Source organism: Acomys minous (assembly GCF_964271855.1).
Source record: "Acomys minous genome assembly, chromosome: 6".
Lineage (NCBI taxonomy): Eukaryota > Metazoa > Chordata > Mammalia > Rodentia > Muridae > Acomys > Acomys minous.
Window position 1 is genome coordinate 51,941,489 of NC_140487.1, and position 20,241 is coordinate 51,961,729.

Sequence of the window (20,241 nt, forward strand, 5' to 3'; positions counted from 1 at the left end):
GGGTCGTTTTGATTTGCATTTCCTTGATTACTTAGGAAATAAAGCACTTCTCTACATGTTTCTCAGCCATTCAATATTCCTCCGTTGAGACTTCTCTTTATTCCATACCTGACCCGGTTGTCACTGACCTGGTTGCATTTTTTAATTGCATTATTTGGTTTGGTGGAGTTTATCATGAAAATTGTCTATGTCATATAGATTTTCAAAATTTGTGGCATATAGTCTTTTGAAGTAAGTCCTAATGATTATTTGGATTTCCTCTGTATTTGTCATTATGTCTCTTTTTTCACTTCTGATTTTGTTGATTTGGATACACTCCCTTTGCCTTTTAGTTAATTTGGATAAGCATTTGTCTATCCTGTGGACTTTCTCAAAGAACCGCTTCTGGTTTCATTGATTCTTTGAATTGTTTTCTTTCTTCCTAATTTATTGATTTCAGCCCTGAGTTTGTCTATTCCCAGTTGCCTACTCGTCTTCGTTGTGTCTGCTTCTTTTTTTCCTAGGGCTTTCAGTTGTTCCATTAAGTTGCTTGTATGAGGTGTCTCCAATTTCTTTATGAAGGCACTTAGTGGTATGAATTTTCCTCTTATCACTGCTTTCATTGTGTCCCAAAGGTTTGCAGATGTGTGCCTTCATTTTCACTGAATTCTAGGAAATCTTTAATTTCTTTCTTTATTCCATACCTGACCCGGTTGTCACTGAGTAGAACACTGTTCAGTTTCTATGTGTGCGTAGGCTTTTTGTTATTTTTATTGTTGTTGAAGTTCAGCTTTAGTCCATGGTGATCAGATAAGATGTAGGGGATTATTTCAATTTTCATGTATCTGTTGAGGCTTGCTTTGTGACCAATTATACGGTTAATTTTGGAGAAGGTTCTGTGAGGTGCTGAGAAGAAGGTATGTTCTTTTGTGTTTGAGTAAAAAGTTCTGTGGATGTCTGTTAGCTCCATTTTATTCATGACCTCTATTCGCTTCATTATTTCTCTATCTAGTATCTGCCTCAATGATCTGTCCATTGGTGATAGTGGGGTATTGAAGTCTCCCACTAGTAATGTCTTGGGATAGATCTGTGTTTTAAGCTTTAAAAATGTTTCTTTAATGAATGCATGTGCCCTTGTATTTGGGGCATAGATATTCAGGATTGTGATGTCCTCTTGCTGGATTTTTCCTTTGATGAGAGCAAAGTGGCATTCTCCACCTTTCTTGGTTAACTCTAGTTGAAAGTCTATTTTATTAGATATTAGAATGGCTACTTCAGCTTGCTTCTTGCATTTGTTTGCTTGGAAACTCTTTTTCTAGCCCTTTACTATCAGGTTAATGTCTATCTTTGTTGCTGAGGTGTGCTTCTTGAATGCAGCAGAATGTTGGATCTTGTTTCGGTAGTCATTTTGTTAGTCTGTGTCTTTTTATTGGGGAGTTGAGGCCATTGATGCTGAGAGATACTAGTGACCAATGATAGTCTTTTTATTGTGGAGTTGGTGGTGGCAGTGTATGACTGTGGCTATTTTCTTTTGGTTTTGCTCTTGTGAGATTATCCATATCCTGTATTTTCTAGGTGTGGTTGATCTCATTGGGTTGGATTTTTCCTTCTAGTATTTTCTGTGGGGGCTGAGTTGGTGCATAGATATTGTTTCAATTTGGTTTTGTTATGGAATATCTTGTTTTCTCCATCTATGGTGATTGAAAGTTTTGCTGAATATAATAGTCCTGGTTGGCATCTGTGGTCTCTTGGTGTCTGCATGACATCCGCCCTAGCCCTTCTGGCTTTTATTGTCTCTGTTGAGAAGTCAGGTGTGATTCTGATGGAACTGCCTTTTTTTGTTATTTACCTTTTTTCCCTTGCTGCTTTTAATATTGTTTCTTTGTTCTGTAGATTTAGTGTTTTAATTATTATGTGGTGGGAGAAATTTATTTTCTGGTCTAGTTTTGGCCTCTTGTCTGTTCAAAGGCATCTATTTCTTTAGGTTGGGGAAAGTTTCTTCTATGATTTTCTTGAAAACATTTTCTGGTCCTTGGAACCTGGCATCTTCTTTTTCATGTATTCCTATAATTCTGAGGTTATGCCTTTTCATGGAGTTCTTTATTTCTTGGATGTTTTGTGTCATGGACTTTTCTGTTTTAATATTTTCTTTGAGAGATGTATTGATTTTTTTTGTATCTTCAGCACCTGGGATTCTCTCCTCCATTTCTTGAATCCTGTTGGTGATACTTACCTCTATGATTCCTGATCTCTTCTCTAAGTTGTCCATTTTCAGGCTTTTCTTGGCTTGTGTTTTCTTAATTAATTCTAATTCCATTTTCAGTTCTTGAAGAGCTTTAATCATTTCATTTGTCTGTTTGATTGTGGTTTTCTGCTTGTCCTCAGTGGCCTCTATTTGTTCGTTTGTATTTTGCTGTATTTCTTGAAAGAATCTATTTGTTTCCTCTTTATATTTCTCAAAAAACTGCACAATCGTAGCTTTAAGGTCATTTCCCTGAGATTCAGCTGCATTAGAATGTCATTGTTTAGGATTTCTAGTGGAGCCATGCTGTTCTGGTTTTTGTCGATTGTGTTCTTACCCTTTCCTTTAGCCATCTGCTGAGGGGGCTCAGGTTTTCTAAGCTGGCAGTTGAGGAGTCGACCCCTTCAGAAGGCATCTGCTTGTTCTGTTGGGTTAGCAGATACTGTCCTCCTGTGACTTAGACTCATCTGAGCTCTGCCACCTAGCATCTGGGGTTCAGCAGGATTCCTCTGAGTACTTGGTCTTCTCAGAGGGATCAACAGCAGATGGCCTGGAGGCCCGAACACTGTATCTGGGATCCAGATGCTATTCTAGAGGGCCCCAGGTTTCACTTGCCTCTACTTACTCCAGTATTAGTAAGAGTGCAGGGTACTTGGAGCTTGTGACTCCTGAACACAGGGTATGTCCGGCTACGATGTGGGTGGGGGTCTGGTACACCTGGGTTGTTCCCTTCAGACTGTTTTGCAGCTTCTGATCCTCTGCTCAATAGCTCCATAGACACTGGGCACTGCCATCTTGGAATCACCCATTACTTTCCTTTTAAATGGCAACTGGTGAGTTCATGATTTTCTTTTGTTTGAGGGACACTTGGCTTAGAGTATATGGCTGTGGTCTTGCCTGTGTTAGAGGAATGCAGAACAGTGAAGTGAAGAACACCTCAACTGAGGAATGGAAGTTCCCCCAATGAGGAGGCAGGATAGAAAGGAGGACACAAGCTTGTAGCACAGGACACTGCTGTCCTTGTTTGGGTACTTTAGTTGCAAAACTCCTCACATTTAACAGATGTGAGCTCTGGTTCACTGGCCTCAGTTTCCTTCTCATCTGTATTATTTCAAGGGAATCTCACGCAATTCTTTTGTGGAGACAGACCAAGCCTGGAGATCAAACTTGTCCCCATGCCCTGCTTCAGATCTTGTTTCTAGATCTGAAGTTTAGAGCAGTATGTGACTCTTGACCCAGCATATCTTCTCACCCAAGTGTAGCTCATTTAACCCAGTTTATCAAAGGTAGTGTCAGGGAGTTAGATATCCAAATACATCTGAAAAGGGAACCCAATGGTTGTATTGAGGCCATGCCCGGAGGGCTTTGCTCATCTATTAAGTAGTAATCTAACCCTGTGATGATCTCAATTAATTGGATGTTTTCCCCAGTTCCCTTTAATTCCCTTTAATCTGAGCCCAGCACTATGAGCCCATGAGCAATTTTAAAACTAGCACAGCAAAGGGCCTCTGTTCTTCCTCCTTTGAGTCTTGTAGTTCACAGCCAAGGCAGAAGTCTAGGCTTATAGTAGAGCAAGGCTGTCAAACCAGAATGACCTGGGGGACAATCTTGAATCAGCCACTCATTAGGTACAACCTTGGACAGTTCACTTGTTCTTTGAGCTACAAGTCATAGACAACTCATTAGGGTGTCAGTGTAGGAGGGAGGGAGGGAGGGAGGGAGGGAGGGAGGGAGAGAGAGAGAGAGAGAGAGAGAGAGAGAGAGAGAGAGAGAGAGGTGGAGGGGGGAATTTAATGAAGTCAATAAGTCATGAAAGGTCAGGGCCTAGCAGAGAAAGGATGACCACACGATGACTTTCCAAGAAGATTTTTATCTGAAGGAAAGGAGGTCAAGCCCAGTTTCTGAATTTTTATGGTTGTTCCAGGAGACTTATTACCTTCTTTATTTAGAGGCAATTTTGTGCAGTCCTAATACTGTTAGCCTTTCCCATGTCCCCAGTGGGATGACAAAGGCCAGTTATGGAAATAGTTTGAGCTAATGAGCTAGAGTAAAGCTCTAAACTGAGGATTTCCTAATCTATTCCCAATTCATCGTTACCAGTTTTGGGCAAAGAGGATGAGATGAGTTTGGATAATTAGACTCTCCAGAGCATCCTGCTTTCCCTAGCAGGTTAAATCAAGTCATCCTCTGAGCCTTTTAACAACAAAGGAGAGAGAAAAAAAAGAAAGCCTGGAAGGAGATAACCTCATTTTTCCTGGGTTAAAAAGTAAGAAAAATTGTTTTCTTTCTCTTATTTCTTTTCCAGTTTTCTTTTAAAAAAGGTCTCTAATATTCATACATGTGTATTCTGTGTTTGAATCAAATCCATCTCTATTGCATCCAATTCCTCACGTGTCCCTTACTATGTCTCCCTCCAAACTTCATGTGTGTTCCCTCTTACTCAGGTATGCATTCTTTCTTTCTCTCTTTAGATATCTATTGAGTTCATTTAGTGCGGCCTTTATGTGCATGGGTATAGGACCACCTACTGGAATATAAGTAGCCTCTCATGGCCTGAATCTTTGAAGAATGGTGCCTCTCCCAGGAGCTATAAGTTCCCAGTAGCTTATCAGACAGAGATGGCACTTCATGGACACATCCTGTTGGGATTTTAGCTGGAGTGATCTTGTGTTGGACTCATGAATGCAGTCCCAGTCATTAGAGGGTCCATGTGTGCCAGTGCACTTTCATGTCTGGCAAATAATGTTTTGCTATAGAAATACACCCCTTTTGGTTCTTATAATCTTTCTGATTACTCCTCCATGTTGATCTTTGAGTCTTGATTGTGTAATATAGATGTCTCATTTATTGCTGAGCACTCTACAGTCTCTTATTCCCACATGCTGTCTGCTTGTGTATCTCTGTGTTAATTATCATCTATAGCAAAAAGAAACTTCTATGATGAGGGCTGAAAGATGCTCTAATCTATGGGTATAATGATACGACTTGCTTGGTGTGGTGGCACACATCTTTACTCTCCCAGCATGTGGGAGGCAGAAGTGGGAAGAACTCTGAGAGTTCAAGGCCAGACTGGTCTACATAGTGAGCTCCAGTTCAGAGCTACACAGTGAGCCCCTAATTTCACAGAATATAAGAACTCATGGCACAGTTTATTACTATGTCCATTTTGCAGAATAATAACACTAGTTTCTATCTTAGGGCCTATGACCTGGCCAGTCATAAGGCTTTTGGCTCAGTTAATGGTACTGGGCCTAGGTTCTATCTCATGGAGCTAGGTTTAAATACAACCAGAAAGTGATTGGTTACTCCTTTAACATTCATGACACTACTACCCTAGTGAGCACATCTTGCTAGTCCAGTCTTCATTGCGTTTTGCATCTGGATAAGACTAGTGTTTTTTTCCTCCGGTAGTGTGCTGGTACCATTATTATCAGTAGTACTTTCTGAAGTAATAAATTAGAAAATTAAGTTAAATGCTGCAATATCTCTAAAGAATAAGAGTATTGATACAAAGAAATACAAGCAAGGAGTACGGTTCTCAAGGCTTTTCCAAGGTTGAACATACTTGATAACAACTCATGCACAATTGAAAGCAAGCACTGAGGTGTTTTTGTTGTAAAGCACATGGCATGCACATATAGCAGGTGCTCTGTGGAAAATGGCTAATGTATATATGATGTATTGTTTCAGAAGATCTCAGAATATTTTGCTTCATTAATTTTCCTCAATATTAAAGGGAATAACTATTTTCACAGATTAGATTCTTCTAGACTATGACACTATTCAATCTGTTAGCTTCCAAAAATTTTTGTGATCCTACTATGTGCCAGGTATTTGGTATGAAATAATGACCAAGAGAGCCATGGCTTTACCCTCATGGATCTCACAATATAGAGGAGGAAAGAAAGGGTTATTAACAAATGAATGAAAAAAAGAACATATGCGTGTATTGTGTATGCAAAGAAGGTGAAGTCATGAGACAGCAACAATCCTCATGTGATTTGAGGGGGAGAATTAATAGTAACTGGGCAGGTGGGGGTAGAGATGGAGCTAGGAGATGGAGGATGGGTGTGTTCCATCAGAAAGAATAATATACATAAAGAACCCAAGAGAGGCAGAGAACTTGGCTTGTTTGGGGGAGAGGGAGGAGGCTGGTCTGGGCACAACATAATGGATGGAGTGTGGGTAGTAGGATGAAATCATCCAGGAGGCAGAGGGCAGGACCTGTGGAGACCTGGAGGCAGAGGCTGCAATCATGAGTTTGGATTTATTCTGAGAACAGCTGGCAGATGTCGGAATGTTTGAAGACAGGTAAGTACACAGATTTGTGTTCAGAGATGTCTCTGGCTTTATTTAGAGAGCGAATTAGAGGGGGATACAACTGGAAGCAAAAGATTAAAGGCTATTGAACTAGAACCCCCTAAAACAGCAAGGCTTGCCATCAGAGTGGTTACAAGGTGGTACAAGGTGGCGAGAACACAAAAGCTCAGCACTAAGTGTGAACACCGTGTGGGTGGAAATCGAATAGTTCCAATCCTACAAATGTGTCTAAGACACATGGCTGCACATGTGCACCACTACATGGGCCAGAGACTGTTCATAACAGTCTATCTTCATTGGAACTCTGCCTTAGTTAGAGTTTCCATTGGTGTGATAAACGCCATGGCCAAAAGCAAATTGGGGAGGAAAGGGTTTGTTTATTTCAGCCTAGAACTGTGAGGTCACATTCCGTCACTCACGGGAGTCGGGACAGAAACTAAAAAAAGGCAGGAACCTGGAGGCAGGAGATGATGCAGGGGCCATAGAGAAATACTGCATACTGGTTTGCTCTTTACGGCTTATTCAGTCTGGTTTGTTTCTAAGAGGACCCAGGATCCTTTGCTGATTGACAATGAGCTGGGGCCTCCAACATTAATCACTAACTGCGAAAATGCCTATAGCCTTATCTTTGTTTGGGGTGTGGGCATGCAATGGTTATTCCTTTTTTGTTTTTTGTTTTGTTTTGTTTTTCGTATAGCCTGATATTATGGAGGCATTTTCTCAATTGAGAGTCCCTTTTCCAAAACTTGTGCCATTCCAGTGTGGGTCAAGTTGACATAAAACTAGTCAACCCAAGCTCCAACCTGAAACAAGTGAAATGTAACAGTGGAGTGAAGAAATCAATGGTGGTATATTCACTCACTCAAGGGAGAGCAATCCCGGGCAGGAATGAACTATTTCTAAAACATGAATGTGTCTCACAGACATAGTTTTGAGCGACAGAGGTAGGCTCAAAAGAAGAAACATTGCATGATTCCACTTAGATTATTTCAAAACAGAGAAAATGAATGCATGGTGGTAGAAAGCCAAGTAGTGTTAGCCTTGGGTTGATGATGAAGCAGGGACCATGAGGGCCTCCTGACCTGGGTGGTGGTTAAACCGGAGCTGAGTGTGGTTTGCAGTGTGAAAATTAATGGATTTGTGTACCTAGGACTTGGGGACTTCTAAACATATCTGTTATGCTTCAACAAGCAGTTTCTTTGAAAAAGACAAAACAAGACAAAACAAAAAAAAAAGGAAGAGACTGGCAGCAGCCCATACATTTGTAGGCCATACATTTGTCTTGGCCAAAGATGATAGTAGTGGGAGCAGCCAGAACCTGCCAGCAGCCATATCTGTGAGCTCTCTACATAAGACTGAGTCAGCCACGCATGGAAAAATACCTTTTAAAAAATTGCATTACTTATTATTGAATGTGTGCAGACTTTTTCCTCATTATTCTCTACATAATATATTATTTGCATGGTATTTACATTGCCTTAGCTATTTTTTTTCCAGCACCTGGCCTTTAACTCAGAGCTTCACATCCTGGAAGCTTCAAGGAAGCTGCTCTTTCAGCGAGGCATATTCCAGCCTCTTTTTCACACACTATGTAACCCAGGCATATCTTAATCTTGTGGTTCTTCTGGCTCACTTTCTCCAGGAGCTGGGATAGGAGGCCTGTGTCACCAGGTGCTACAAGTAATCTAGGACTGATTTAAAGCACCGAGTGGATAGACATATGTAAACTCCTATATGGCATGCTATTCAAGGGGCTTGGATAGCTATAGGTTTTCTTTTCCTGGTACCAATCTTCCACCAGAGGGAAGGCTGACTGATGCATGTGCATGTGTGTCTTGTGAGTGGGTGAGGTTAGGTAAGTGGGAACAAAGATGACTCCTAGGTCCTTTCCCCATAGCATTAGCGTACATTCGTGAGCTATGTAAGTTTCTAATGGACCTTCCTAGTACATGGGGCATCATCTATGTTTGTACTAGATCTTTGTTGCCCAATTGAGACCATCACTTGAGTAAGGGTCCCTTTCTTTTCTCTGTATCCTTCACTTCACAGCAGCAGGGCACATCAGCTATTGCATCAGTCTTGGGTGAACTCTTCAGTGCCTTTTACCTATGCCTTCCCATCCCATGGTTTTGTGCCAGCGTGCGGCATCATTCACCCAGTCATTCTCTGTGTTCCACTTCAGTGTCTCTTCGCTCTCCACTTCCTCTTAAGTTCACTCTGCTCGAGGTTTCATGGTTTTGCCTATTGTTTCTTGCAGCAACTATACTTGTTATAGTACCAAATGACCTGACTATTGCCAAATCCAGTAGGCAATTATTAGTTTCCTTGCTAGTTGACCCGCCAAATGTGTATGATTGACCCTCTCCCCTTCCCCCCCTTCCTCATTTGGTCTCTTGGTTCTTCACTGACTGCTTACAGTCTTCCTTTTCCTTCTTATCACATCATTTTTCTTCTCCAGATCTAGTACTCATAAGCATATGTCTTAGAGCCGCAGGTTCTCAACCTATGGGTCGTGACCCCATTTGGGATCACACATTAGTTATCTTGCATATCAAATGTTTACATCATGATTCATAACAGTAGCAAAATTACAGTTAGGAAATAGCAACAAATAATGTTATGGTTGTGTGTGGGGGGGGGGTGTCACCCCAACATGAGAAACTGTATTAAAGGTTGTAGTATTAGGAAAATTGGGAACCACTGCTCTGGAGTTTAGTCTGGCTTTGTTTGCTTGTTTGGGGATGTGCATGTGTGCAGCTATATGCATACATGGGGATGAGTGCACATGTACCTTTGTGCACATATATGTGAGGGCCAGAGGTTGATATCAGGAGTCTCCTCCTGTTACTCTCCACTTAAACACTGTTTTGGTGACAGAGGGACAATGCAGTCCCTCCGACTGATTGATTGGCCAGCAGGATCCAGGGGACCCATTAGCCTTTGTTCCTACAGTGTTAGGGTTACAAATGTGTGCCATCATGTTCAGCTTTGTATAGGGGTGCTGAGGGCTGGACTCAGGCTCTCACACGTGCGCAGCGGGTTCTTTAGCAGTGAAGCCATCACCTCCGTCCCTAGAATATGGTCCTTTGTTCTGTCTCTGCATAGTTCCATTGGTCATTTCACCTTGTATCATGACTTTAAAAAATCTATGTTTAGGTGTCAGTGACTTCCCACTTACACCTCTAGCCCAGAGTTGTCTCCTTTAGCACAGTTTCAGACTTGTGTATGAAGCTCCTTTTTAAACGTTGGATGATGTCTGGTTATGAATGTCTAAAGGACAGTTTCCCTTGACCCTGAAACAGGCAGAACTTTTGTTTCTCATTCCCAGAGCCTGGTTACTCTGGTTTTCTCCAGCTCAGTTTTGGTAATTCCATCCTTCTACTTTCTCAGGCCAAAAATGTTGAAGTCATCCTTGATTTCCCTTTTCTCTCTTAGCCATAGCTGACCTATCAGTGCTGCCTCTTCCCTTCAGTTACAATTGAAGTCTATGGCCATAGCACCCCAAATGTGCCTGATATCATCAATTACAATGACAGTGTAACTACCTACCTTTACTGTCACTCTTCTCTGATCTCATCTGACTTAAGGTAGTCATTTTCAAAATTATCAAATCTTAGCCAAGCAACCTAAATCACATCTGCTCCCTGGGCTCTGAATCCTTCATTGTTTCCCCTTTTCACCTGGAGTGAAGGCAGAGTTTGCACAGTTGTATACTCTGTCTCCTCCTGGGTTGCCTCCAGCTAGAGGATCTGGGTTGTCAACTTGGATTGAATGCACCAAGGAAACTGATAGTCATACTACTGGGTATTTCTGGAGATACGTGGCATGAGTGGGAATGAGGGAAGACATGCCTTGTATGTGTGCAGCCCAAATACAGCAGAAAGCAGAGGAGAGAAAGAGAGAGAGAGAGAGAGAGAGAGAGAGAGAGAGAGAGAGAGAGAGAGAGAGAGAGCTTGCTTGCCTCTTCTTGGACAACTATGATTTTATTTTCTTCTTTATATTATCACCATTGGCCATGGAAATCAGACTGCAGATTCTTCAGGTTTTATTTTATTTTTTGATATATTTTATTAATTCATTCATATTACATCCTCCCATTCCTCCCTCCCTCCCATTCTCCCCTTACTCCCCTCCCCTATGACTGTGACTGAGGGGGACCTCCTTCTTCAGGTTTTAAATGCAGACTTGAACAGCCTGCTCTCTAGGAGTCTTCTGGGTTACCAGTCTTGGAGTGGAAATGGATCATTTATGTTCATTCTGAAACTTCCAGATTCTTGCACTGAGCAGTCACTCAGTTTCCTGACTGTCCAGTTCTGTTGTGGAATATCAGCTTCTAATAGTGGAAGCCAACGTAGTACATTTCCTTTCTACAAATTTATATGTGTGCATATAAATGTATTCTGTTGGCTCTATTTGTCTGGGGAACCCTAATATAATATTTTAGGTCTTGAATTAAAACCAGTGGGTTAAACACTACAAGGTGGGTCAGTGACTACTTCTATAGATATTTACTGAGGCCTATGATATGTGACAAGTTAGACTGAGTGCCTGTCTAACATAAAAAAATAAACAAACTCTATGGTTGTTAGAATAAAATAAGTGTGGAAGATGCTTGGGTGGGTGCATTGGTGCTTTTCAATAGGGTGACCTTGTTTAGAAGGTGACACTTGAGTGAAGGCTTAGAGGAGAGGAAGTCAGCACTGCAGCAAGTGATGGAAATGGGCTTTGCAGGCACAGGGCATGCTGGGAAGTGAGCAATGTCAGTGGTGTGCAGGTGACACAGGCTGAAGTTTAAGAGTAGATGGTGTCCCCATAGCCAGTCGTGGTGGTGTGGCCACAGTAAGTGAAAGAAAGACCAAGGCAGCATACTCTCTGGGCAGCCATGAAAAGCTGTGCTTCCTTGTTCTTGACAAGAAGGCATCATGGCTACTTGAGTTGAGGGCATGCTCCTGTCTTAGAGCTCAGAGTACTCCTCTGTCTCAGCGCGCTGCACAGTTCCCTGGTAAGGAACTGCACGTATTGGTTTAGTTCAACATTTATTAAGCTGACTGAGTCGTAGAATCCTATCCTGTTGTTTGTTTTCAGTAGAATGTCTAGTCAACTCCCTGAAAGCTATAAACTTATAAATGCTTCTGCAGACAGTCTAGAAGTAACCAACTTGGGAAGAATTAATGGGGTTCTTACTGGGAACAAAGTGCTATAAGGAACTGGAAGCCTTGTTGGGAGGGGATGGAAGTCCGGATTCTGGATACTGATAGAGGGAAGAGGAGCTGGATCTAGGCTCAAGTATCTGTTAGGATGTTTCTTCTGTGTTCCTCATGTGTGTCAGGTCATGTGGCAAGCTCTTTCTGTGAGAGAGCAGAGAGTGAGCAGTGTCGGCTTTGCTGGCCTTCGGATGTAGTGAAAGCAGCTTGTGCTCTAGGCTACTGAGTGGGAGAAGCTGTGCTTCAACACAGCTTTATAGACACTGAAATGTGAATGTTGTTAATTTACACAATGTTACTCTTTTTTCAATTTGTTTTCTGAGCATTAGAAATGTAAATATTTTTTTTAAAGCTTTCCTACTACACACAAGCTGGTGGCGAGGCAAATTGGCTCACTGGACAGGGATGTGTGCTAATTCTTACGTGATGCTCAGCTCCCAGTGGAGCTCATAGCCTGCTCTAGGGCAGGTGCCTGGAGTGCTGCAGTGTATCCAGCCAGAACTCACGCTGGGTGCTTTGGGAGCCATGGGGCATTGCGCTGAGACAAGGTTGTGGGTAGGCTATGAGGGAGAGGTGACATAAAGGACCCTTGCTCAAACTTTCTTTGTCTTCAGGGTCTGCTTAGGTGCTGTGTCTCCTGATCTGGCATCTCTTTCCAAGGATCTGAACTCTGACCCCAGTGCTTACCTCAATCTCTTGTACTGTTCTTCTATCTCCCTATTTGGTCCTGTAGTTGTTGTTTGTTTGTTTACTTTGTTTTTTTTTCTTTTTCTTTTTTTATATTAATTTATTCATATTACATCTCAACTTTTATCCCATCCCTTGTATCCTCCTGTTCCTCCCTCCCTCCCTCTTTCACTGTATTCCTCTCCCCTATAGAGGGGACCTCCTCCCCCTCTATATGATCATAGGATATCAAGTCCCTTCTTGATAGCCTGTTATCCTTCCTTGTTTTTAATCACCATTGTCCTGTGTTTGCTTTGGGGCTTTTTTTTTTTTTTTTTTTTGATTGGCAGCCTGTTACTGAGGCCTTCCAGAGGCAGAGCATGTGCTGGTCTGGTCTTTCCTTCCCAAATGCTCCAAACCCCTCTCACCTGATGTGGGTGGTAGGTGAGTGTTTTTCTAATTCTGACACTTATTATGAGAGCTTCTTGTACTAGTGTCTTGGAACTAGTTCAACCAGGCTGGGGTAGCTATATCTCTAACCAGCTGTGAGGTTAGTGACGGTTTAGATGGTAGCTTGAAAGTCTCTTTATTAGAGAACACTCACCTTAGAACTTCTTTCTTACCCTTTTGGAGTCTGTACCTAGAACAGTCTTTGTGAGGAGCAAGAGAGTGCACTAGCCAGTAAGCAGCACTCCTCCATGGTCCTTGCATCTGGTTCTGCCTTGAGTTTCTGCCCTGACTTCCCTTAGTGATGGAGTGTGACTGAGAGTTGTAAGGTAAAATGAACACTTTCCTCCTCAAGTTGCTTTAGTCACGGTGTTTATCACAGCAACGGAAAGAAACTAAGACAGTAGACAATTCAATTTACCCCTTCTGAGGTATGGGGCCGATAATAAGGCGTTCCACCATAGAAACTAAGGATTAAGTAAGTAAATACACAGGAAAGCATCTGCCTTTAACGAGCATTCAGTGAATTTGGCTATTATCACTAATATGTCTTTCTTCCTTTCCTTCATATTTTCAGTACGTGTCATACAATACACAATACATTTTTCACAATATGTTTAATATAGACACAAATATATAAGTGGAGGCTGAGTAGGGAGCAGTCCTTGTGGGCTACTGTAAAGGTATTTTAACAGCTGTTGGGATTTTAAATGGGCCTTGTAGAGTTAGTAGCATACGGGTAGATGGGGCGGGTCCTTCAGCAAGCATTCATAGAAAGAACTTTGTTCTCTGAAAGTTAAGACCATTTGCTAAATATAGAAACTGAATGCTAAACGTAATTAGCGTTGAGCTGATCCCCTCTCGAGTTAGTAACAGGCTTGCTATCAAAATTCCATTTCTCTCCTTCCTAGTACCTGCTGAAGTGTTACTAAGTGTTTTTGCTTTAGGGCTTTAATAGATTTTAATTATTGAAAGGAGCACTTGAAGAGAAAGCAGGGAGAAGTGAAAAATACCCCATAACTCTCAGGTGTCTGCTTTATGCTTCCTGGAGAGAGCAACACCTTCTGACGACATTCTGACAGCAATGAGGGACGACTTAGTGACTGTGACCTCCTGGTTCTCATCCCCATCCAGTGTTACCTTTTTTTTTTTTTTTTTAATCTGTGAGTCATTGGAAAGTCCCTGTATTGTATTTTGTCAAATCAAGGAAAACGCTGCATGACACGACTCTGCCCTGTGATTTTGTTAAAACAATATATGAGTATTTGTTTTTATCTGTCTATTTTTAAAAATAAGGATCTGCGTAGTGATTGAAATTGACATAATTTTCTTTGAACTTTTTATTCTTCTGTCACTGATCAATCATTCCTTGGCTGACAGGATCTGGGAGTTCCTAGAGAAAAGGAATCAAAATTAATCTGGGAGATGTATGTAACCACTGTTGTCTCCTCACTCTAAAACATGACCCTCTGGGGCAAGGCATGGTTGATTTTCCTTTACTCATATTTAGGGTGACATAAAATCTCTACAAAATGACGAGAAAGTGGTTTTGTCTGACTTTTCTAATGCCGTAAAGTGACCCCATGACCAAAATCTCTACAAAATGGTAAGAAAATAGTTTTGTCTTAGTTACTTTTCTAGTCCTGTAAAGTGACACCAACTTATGAAGAAAGGCATTTAATTGGGGGCTTGCTTGCTGTTTCAGAGGGTGAGTCCATGATGGTGGGGAACAAGGCAACAGGCAGACAGGCAAGGCACTGGAACAGTAGCTCAGAGATTACATTTGATTCACAATCAGGAGGGAGGGAGGGAAGGAGGGAGGGAGGGGGGAGGGGAGGAGGAGAGAATCCCTAAGTACTCACTGGCTCTTTTGCTGTCCACTACTTTACTGTCTTAGGCTTCCAGGACCAGGTCTTTATTTTAAACTCCTTTCCTGTGGGCTTTCCTAAGGAATTGGAGTCTTTTTTGTTTAATAAAGAAAGTGCTGACAGTTATTTAGGTTTACTTGCCAACATGAAACTTTTTTTTTTTTTTTGAGATAGGATTTTTCTGTGTAACCTTGGCTGTCCTGGAATCATTCTGTAGACCAGGCTGGCCTCAAACTCACAGCAATCTGCCTGCCTCTGCCCCCTGAATGCTGGGATTAAAGGCATATGTCACCTTGCCTGGCTCAATATAAAACTTTTATCTTTGATGAAATTTAACATTTAACACTTCACCATTAAATTAGTTATCTTAATTAGCCACAGAATCATTTCCAGCTTACATTGTTCATATTTAAAATGTTGATGAAGTTTGGATTTTTTTAAAAAAAGAGACTGGGGCCTTATGTCTCTAATCTACTATCAACTCTTGGACTCCAGTGAGCCCCCTTACCCAGCTTCCAGAATAGGTGGGACAAGACAACAGACACCCACTATTGCACTCAGTTTAGAATTTTTTTTTCTTTTAATTTATGAGTCTCTAGCCTAGGCTGCTCTTCAGTGGCTCATGTAGCTGAGGGCTGGGATTACAGGTGTGTGCCTTTACATGCAGCAGTTTATGCAATGGTGCATATTGAACTCAGAGTCTCTCATTAACCCCCTAAGTGCTGGATTATAGGCACCTGGCCCCATGTTTGGTTTGATAGAAGCCTCTAGGCTCCTTTGAACTTGCCTGTTTGGTATTCCACATAACTCAGATACACTACATGGAGAGTTTAAGGCATGTTTCCCCAGTGAGACCACCTCTTCGAACACGGCTACACCTCATTATCTTTCCTTATAACCCTCCAACTGGGAACCAAACATTCAAATATGTAAACCTTTAGGGTCCACTGTCAATTTACTGCACTACATGGTTTTTGTTGTTGTTTTTTCAAGATGGGGTTTCTCTGGGTAGCTATGGCTGTCCTGCACTCACATTGTAGACCAGACTGGCCTTGAACTCACGAAGATCCTCCTGCCTCTGCCTGTTGGAGTGCTGGGATTAAAGGCGTATTCATGGCTAACTCCCACACGTTTTGATCCATGTCAAATTGGTGTATTATATATTAACGCCAGAAATGCGTTTGTTAGAACATGGTCACTTTAGAATTCCTATCTTAACTTTTTTGACTGCACACCTAGAGAGGCCATCATGGGGAGGAAGAGCATGAGCTCGGCCTGCTGAAGGCCATGTCCAGTTCCTGCTGCTGCTGACATCACGGCCTTGGTCAGATGCTTGGCCATGTTACTTACCCTCTTTAAGATAGTTTGTCCACTTAAAAAACAGCAGTCTTTATGTCTACTCACCAAGTTGTGGCAAGCAAAGGAGTTTCTACGACAGAGTTTATGAAGAGTACATCTCTCTTGTCCTCTAGTCCGGTGCCCTTGGCATGTAGGGATCCTTCACGTGGGCCTATTTCAGAACTCTGGAGGGTACCCTTGACTTTCCCAGCTTGTTCCCTTCTCAGGGATGGCTTGTCCACCACCCACTTGGCAACAGTATTCTTACATATTACGCAGGCAGACAAAGGTCTATAGCACCAAGGGGACAGATGCTACTGTTTTGGGCATCCTGGGCATAAAGGCAAAGGAAGTATAGAAGGGCAGCTATGAGGGAGCCAGGAAAGCCCAGGAAGAAAGAAAGTCTGGCAGAGAGACTAGTCAGCTCTACTAGCCACCTGCTAAGGACCACTGTGGGCAGTGCTCTGGCTCTCACAGGTGCCTACAGACCCTGTTTCTTTTCTTTGCCACAGAGACTGGCACTGGGAAGGCAGAGGAGTGGAACATCCAGACAGAAACTACAGAGGAACAGGCAGCTGCAGGAGAGCACGTTAAGTAAACCATGTTTCCAAATTCTCTAGCTGGTCCTCCTAACTCTGGACTTGCTCCAGCCCAATAAAGCGAGGAAAACTAGAGACACGGTATACTGGTGCCAACTGCAGGCACTGCAGAGCAAAGACTGGAGTCCTTGTTACAGAACCTTAGCCTTGAGTCCTTGGTGCTGGCCAAGCAGGGCCCTAGGATGTTCCCTGCCATTGACTAATTCCTATGATCTTGGGCATGGGCAGTGTTGCTCTCCTTGCAGGCTTTTGGGCCACACAGGTTACCTCACCAAGGGGCTCTTTGAGGTCTCTTTTTGTAGGATGATATCTATCTATACACAGTGGGACATGCCAATGTCCTCATGGCCATTTGCATTCTGATTTCTTGCCTGTATTCATGTCATGCCTCCTTTATCTTCTGCCAGATGAAGGAGAGACGTTTCTCTTCTGGTGAGAAGTGACAATCGGGCCTCCCGTTGCGTGTCACTTTCCACTTGCTCTCTGTCCATGATGTGACCTTCTGTGTGTTTCTGCTGCCTTTCTGGGAAGTTACTGTTGTGGGTTGTGCACTCTGGTATCTTGCTATTATGTGCCTGCCACTTACCACCCACCTCAGTGGTACTGATGTAAGCTCAGCTGTGTGTACTCTGGTCAGTGAGCTACAAGTGGGTGGGAGATTAGAGGGAAGAGCCTATGTCTTCCAGAATGAAGTTCTTGATGCTGTAGGCAGATGTGGCTCAAGAAATGTTTCTAGGAGGAAGCTCGTCACTCCATCTAGAGCACAGATAGAAAGGACTTGGCTCCCTGATAAGCACACTATGCACCAAACAGTCATAGCGGTGACACCTCAGTTATGTTGAATGCTGTTATTGAGTATGTTAAGTGGTTGTAATCATTAGGGTTATCTATTTCTCCTTCTGGCCCTATTTTTTTTTCCCTGTAAAACTTTCTACCCTTATAGGTCCCTCTGTCAAATGAGTTACATAAAAGTTTACTGCAATGGACGTTATGTGAAAAACAGCATAGATGTACCAGGCATAATTAGGGCTGATTTTTATTGAGTGGTTACTAGATACCAAACATCCTAAACACCATTCACATTGAATTCATTTAGTGCTCACAACAACCACGTGATGGGTTCCCATGAGGGAACAGGCAGAGCCAAATGTCATGAATTAGCAGGATGCTTGAAGAGTGTTTGCTATCTTTTGATGGCATTAATGTACGAATGGGATGAAAATGACATGAGCTTGGAAAGTGGGGATATGACATTAATTAAAGCCAAAGAGAAACACATACACACACATACATACGTACATACACACACACACACACACACACACACACACACACACACACACAGAGAGAGAGAGAGAGAGAGAGAGAGAGAGAGAGAGAGAGAGAGAGAGTAAAAAAAAAGAACAACAGCTTTCTCTTGCTTCTTACCACTCTTATCTGCATTGGAGAAAAATGTAAATGTTATCTCTGTGTCCGGAAACGGCCTGCAGGATGGACTGGCAGCCCGCAGGCCTGGCTCCAGCCACGTGCTGTGCTCCCCTTTGTCTTATCAGAACCCTATTATCTCTTTGGTTGTAGGCTAGCCCATCAAGATTGTGAGCTGCTATCAAAGCCAAGGAAGAGTGCCTCCCTGTGGTTCTAAACTTGCCTGAGTTAGGAGGTTGACTTAAGGCTTTCACTCTCGGACTTGCTCTTTTCTCCCTTTCTTCCATATTAATTCTTCTATCCAGCTATATTTCTATCCCATTTCCTTAGAAGAAACCCTTTTGAGAGGCCTGGGAGCTCCAGATGGTTCCCAGGGAAGGCTTTTGGGTGAGGCATCTCCCAAAGCTTTATGTCCTCTCATTTCTGTTTGTGTAGGAGGGCACTGATAGTGGCCATTGTCAGGGTTCTATACCAGGCTGGAGATGTGCACAAGGCCATCTGACATGTTTTTTTTTCCTTTTAGGTGTTTTTTTCACATACATTTATATTATTACATGCACATATATAATAAACTACATACAACAAGAAGAACCACAAGACAATCACGAATTACATAAACATTATATTCATACTGTTTTGGGTATTTGAATTTGGCAACCTTGAAGAAAACATCTTTCCTATCTTGGTGAGTCTAAACTTCTGAGCATAAATCAATATCTATCATATCTCATCTTTATTAACTTAAAACATCTATCTACACCTAAAAAAACTTAACTCCTAAACAACTAAGCTCAATTGTAAGACTAAATTATCTGGTCTTCCACCCCATCCGAGACTTGAGAAGGAATAAAATTAATTACTTGAGTAAACAGGAAGTGCAGGTTAGCAGCTTCCAAAGTGAAAAAAAAAATGACAGAGACAGTTTGCTGCCTGAACAGTCACCCCAAACTTTGTAAACACTGGAACATCATCTTCAGCCTTCTGGCCCAGTATATCTGAGAGCCATAGTTGTTGATGTGCTTGAGAAGATGACTAGCTGAGAGGCTTGGGGATGCCTCAGGCCTCTTTCCTCCAGGGGAATAAAGGCAGCAACTTTCAGAGACATAGTTCTATCTTTTAGGTAGGAGTGGATGGGAAAGGAGTGGGAGCTAGCTTCTGCTCTCTAACTGGAACCCATCTTGTCCTGCCATCCTCTTATCTTATTTGTCACTCTTGCCTTTATTTAAAAAAAGAGGAAGTTGAAAAAAGTAAGAGTGTGTGGAAGGGCTTTTTGATGAGGGTGTTTGAAACCTTCGCTCTCTCAGAAGGCAGAGAATGAGAACACAGTGATGGAGACAGGAAGGATGTGGCCCTGGCTGCATGTAGGACTTACTGACTCTTCTGAGAAGCTGGCCTGGGGTTCCTTGTGTGTGATGTGGGAATGTTGTGAGGACAAAATGAGCTTCCATAGGGAGAGGGGGTCTGGCAGAGCGGCCACTGAAGAGAGTTCAGGCTTTACTTCTGAAACAGTCACATTTGAGCCTGCTGAAATAAAATGGGAACAGACCAACAGGGAAAACCACAATGGGTGTGTTTGACTGTGGTTTACATAACAAAAGAGGCTTTAACTTAAAGACTCAAAGATGCAGGATTAGTTATCCACTTTTTTTTTTTTAATGCATAGGTTGGATGAAGCAAAGGAAATCACATAGAAATATGACTGGGCCTATAATCTAACGGTAGACTGAGGGAATAGACTCTGCTTAAACTTTGTTTCGATGCTTTGAGGCCTTTTTGTGTAGGGAGCCTCCCTCTCTCCTTCCTCCCCTCCTTCCCTCCCTTCCCTTCCACCTTCATCCCTTCCCTCCCACCTTCATCCTTTCCTTCCTTCCTTCCTTCCTTCCTTCCTTCCTTCCTTCCTGATACAGGCAGGATTGCTCTGTATTCATGGTCAATATGGCACTATCAGATGAGGAATTCAGAATTGTTGGTCAACTCCTGCACAGAAAACCCAGAGAAAGTTAAGGGACCGATTCTTAGGTTGTACTAGTGGGCCTGGGGAAAAGGGCTCCTGGTTTGTAAGGTCGATTCTGAGGAAGAGGAATCCTAGTTCCTGTGACTTGATCAAAGGAGAATGCACAGTGAGAGTCACGGGACTGGGAGGCATAGAACTG

General features: G+C 42.5%; 1 protein-coding gene across 1 annotated transcript in view; it reads left to right on the plus strand.

Moving 5' to 3' along the window:
* The window catches only part of PDE1C (phosphodiesterase 1C), a gene marked incomplete at its 5' end in the record, with an annotated part of 524,017 nt that overhangs the window by 51,278 nt on the left and 452,498 nt on the right, over positions 1 to 20,241 (plus strand). Inside the window, one exon of the mRNA XM_084784999.1 lies at positions 16,577 to 16,654. Within this exon, the coding sequence (XP_084641125.1) occupies positions 16,577 to 16,654 (78 nt within the window). The remainder of the gene's footprint in view (positions 1 to 16,576; positions 16,655 to 20,241) is intronic.